We start from the raw sequence: 2,011 nt of genomic DNA, 5'->3' as shown, positions 1-2,011 counted from the left end.
GGATGGGGCTGAGGTGGGGGAGGACTGGGAGGAACTTTTGGGAGGCGATTGGAGACCGTGTCCCTTTGGGGGCGGGGTACGGGGTGGCCTGAGTGTCTTCGGGAGGGACACTGGGAAGTCTGTGTCCCTTTCCGGGGGCATCCTGGGAAGTCTGCATCCCCCCATAGGGGCAGAGCTGGGAGGTTGTTCTCATGGAGTGTGGGGGTCCCCTTGGAGGGGGCTGAGCAGGGACCCGCAGTGCCCCCTGACCCCCCCCGACCTCCCTCCCCGCAGTTTACTCCCTGGACGGGCTCCTGGTGTTCGGGCTGCTACTGGTTTGCACTTGTGCGTACCTGCGGAAGGTGCCCCGACTGCGCACCTGGCTCCTGTCCGAGCGCAGGGGGGTCTGGGGAGTCTGCCACAAGGGTGAGGGACACTGGGGACACTGGGGTTTGGCGCAGGGGTGCTGGGAAGACTGGGATGGGGGCACTTGGAACACTGTGAGCGCTGAGAACGCTGGGGCACAGGGTGGGGGCACTGGGAACACTGGGATCTGGGATGAAGACATTGGGAATACTGGGAGTTGGGATGGGATCCTGGGGTCTGGGATGGGGTACTGGGAACACTGGGGTACAGGATGGGGATGCTGCGATCACTGAGTTCGGGTCTGGGACGGGGGCATTGGGTCCAGGATGGGAGCACTGGCTTCTGGGATGGGGACACAGGGGTCTGGGGTGGGGACACAGGGATTGGGAATAGGAACAGTGGGTCTGGGATGGGCTCACAGGGAATCTGGGATGGGAACATGGAGTCTGGGATGGGCTCACGGGGATTCAGGATGGATCTGGGATGGGGACACGGGGTCTCACCCCACTCCGTCCTACCTGCAGCTGCTGTGATTGGGACCCGCCTGCACGTGGCTGTGTCTGTGTCCTGTCTTCTCATGGCCTTCTACGTCCTTGTGGGGAAGTGACCACTTGGAGGCCTGCCAGTGACCTGAGAGAGACCCTGGGACTGACAAGAGATCCTATGACTGATTCCAGAGACCCCAGTATGGACCAGAGACCCCGGTACTGACCCCAGTGTCCCAGTACCAACCAGAGACCCCACTGCTGACCCTGGAGACCCTGATACCGACCCTGGAGACCCCAGTACTGACCCTGAACCACCCCAGGTCCTGCCCCTGGCAGCAGCCTGTATCCTGCGTGTGGCAGCCTGGGGACCATCATGGCCCATCACCCTCCTCGAACCCACCGTGGGCAACTGTGGGGGCCACCAGGGCACCTTTAGACTGTTGGAAAAGGATTTCCTGTTAATCCTGTGGAGAAGTGGGTGAAGGGACCCCTGTGGCTGGGGGACCCAGCTCTGCCCCGTGAGCCCCTTCTCTTGATGCCGAGCAGGGTCCTGGTGGTGGGACCATGGCAGACTGTGGGGCCCACACAGGGCCCCCCGCATCAGTGGGATCTTCCCACGCCCCTGCAGCATGAGGGCCCTTAGGGGGGTCTCCCTCTGCAGTGGGGGGCTGTGACCCCCCCCGGGTTGTAAATACTGGACCGCCACATGCAAATAAAGTGGGGGTTCCTCTGTGGCAGCACTGGCTTGGGGGTGCTGTGGGGCGGGGCAGGCCTCCTGGGGGGTTTTGGGGGGGTCCTGTGGGGCTGGTGCCGTGCCAGGGAGGTGCTGTGGGGATGTTTCCTGCAGGGTGGGGGTTCCTCTGGGAAAGGGGGGTTCTGTGAGGCTGCTGCCCTGTCCGAGGGTGCTGTGGTGTGGGTCCCATTGTGTGCATGTGTGTGTGTGTGTGTGTGTGTGAGGAGGTCCTTGGAGGCTGGCTCCTGTGGGTTGGAGGGCTCCCATGGTTATGGGGGTCCTGGGGTGGGGAGGATTTGTGCAAATAAAGCGTGGACTCCCCTGTGGGTGCCCTGGCGGAGCTGTGGGGTGCAAGCTGAGTGGATGGAGCCTCCTGGCCCGGCGGTGCCGTTCCTGGTGGGGGTGCCCGGCGGTGCCGTCCCCGGTGGGGGTGCCCGGTGGGGGT

The 2,011-nt window shown here is 63.9% G+C and overlaps 1 protein-coding gene across 1 annotated transcript in view; it reads left to right on the top strand.

Moving 5' to 3' along the window:
- Positions 1-1,570, top strand: part of TMEM167B (transmembrane protein 167B) — a 3,492-nt gene extending 1,922 nt beyond the window's left edge. Inside the window, exons 2-4 of the mRNA XM_017735505.1 lie at positions 14-182; positions 274-405; positions 870-1,570. Coding sequence (XP_017590994.1) covers positions 14-182; positions 274-405; positions 870-952 — 384 coding nt within the window. The 3' untranslated portion in view covers positions 953-1,570. The remainder of the gene's footprint in view (positions 1-13; positions 183-273; positions 406-869) is intronic.
- Positions 1,571-2,011: the final 441 nt, after the last annotated feature.

This window comes from Corvus brachyrhynchos, unplaced genomic scaffold (assembly GCF_000691975.1).
Source record: "Corvus brachyrhynchos isolate BGI_N302 unplaced genomic scaffold, ASM69197v1 scaffold555, whole genome shotgun sequence".
Classification (NCBI taxonomy): Eukaryota; Metazoa; Chordata; class Aves; order Passeriformes; family Corvidae; genus Corvus; species Corvus brachyrhynchos.
Note: the sequence above shows the minus strand (reverse complement) of the source record. Positions and strands in the feature narration are given on the sequence as shown.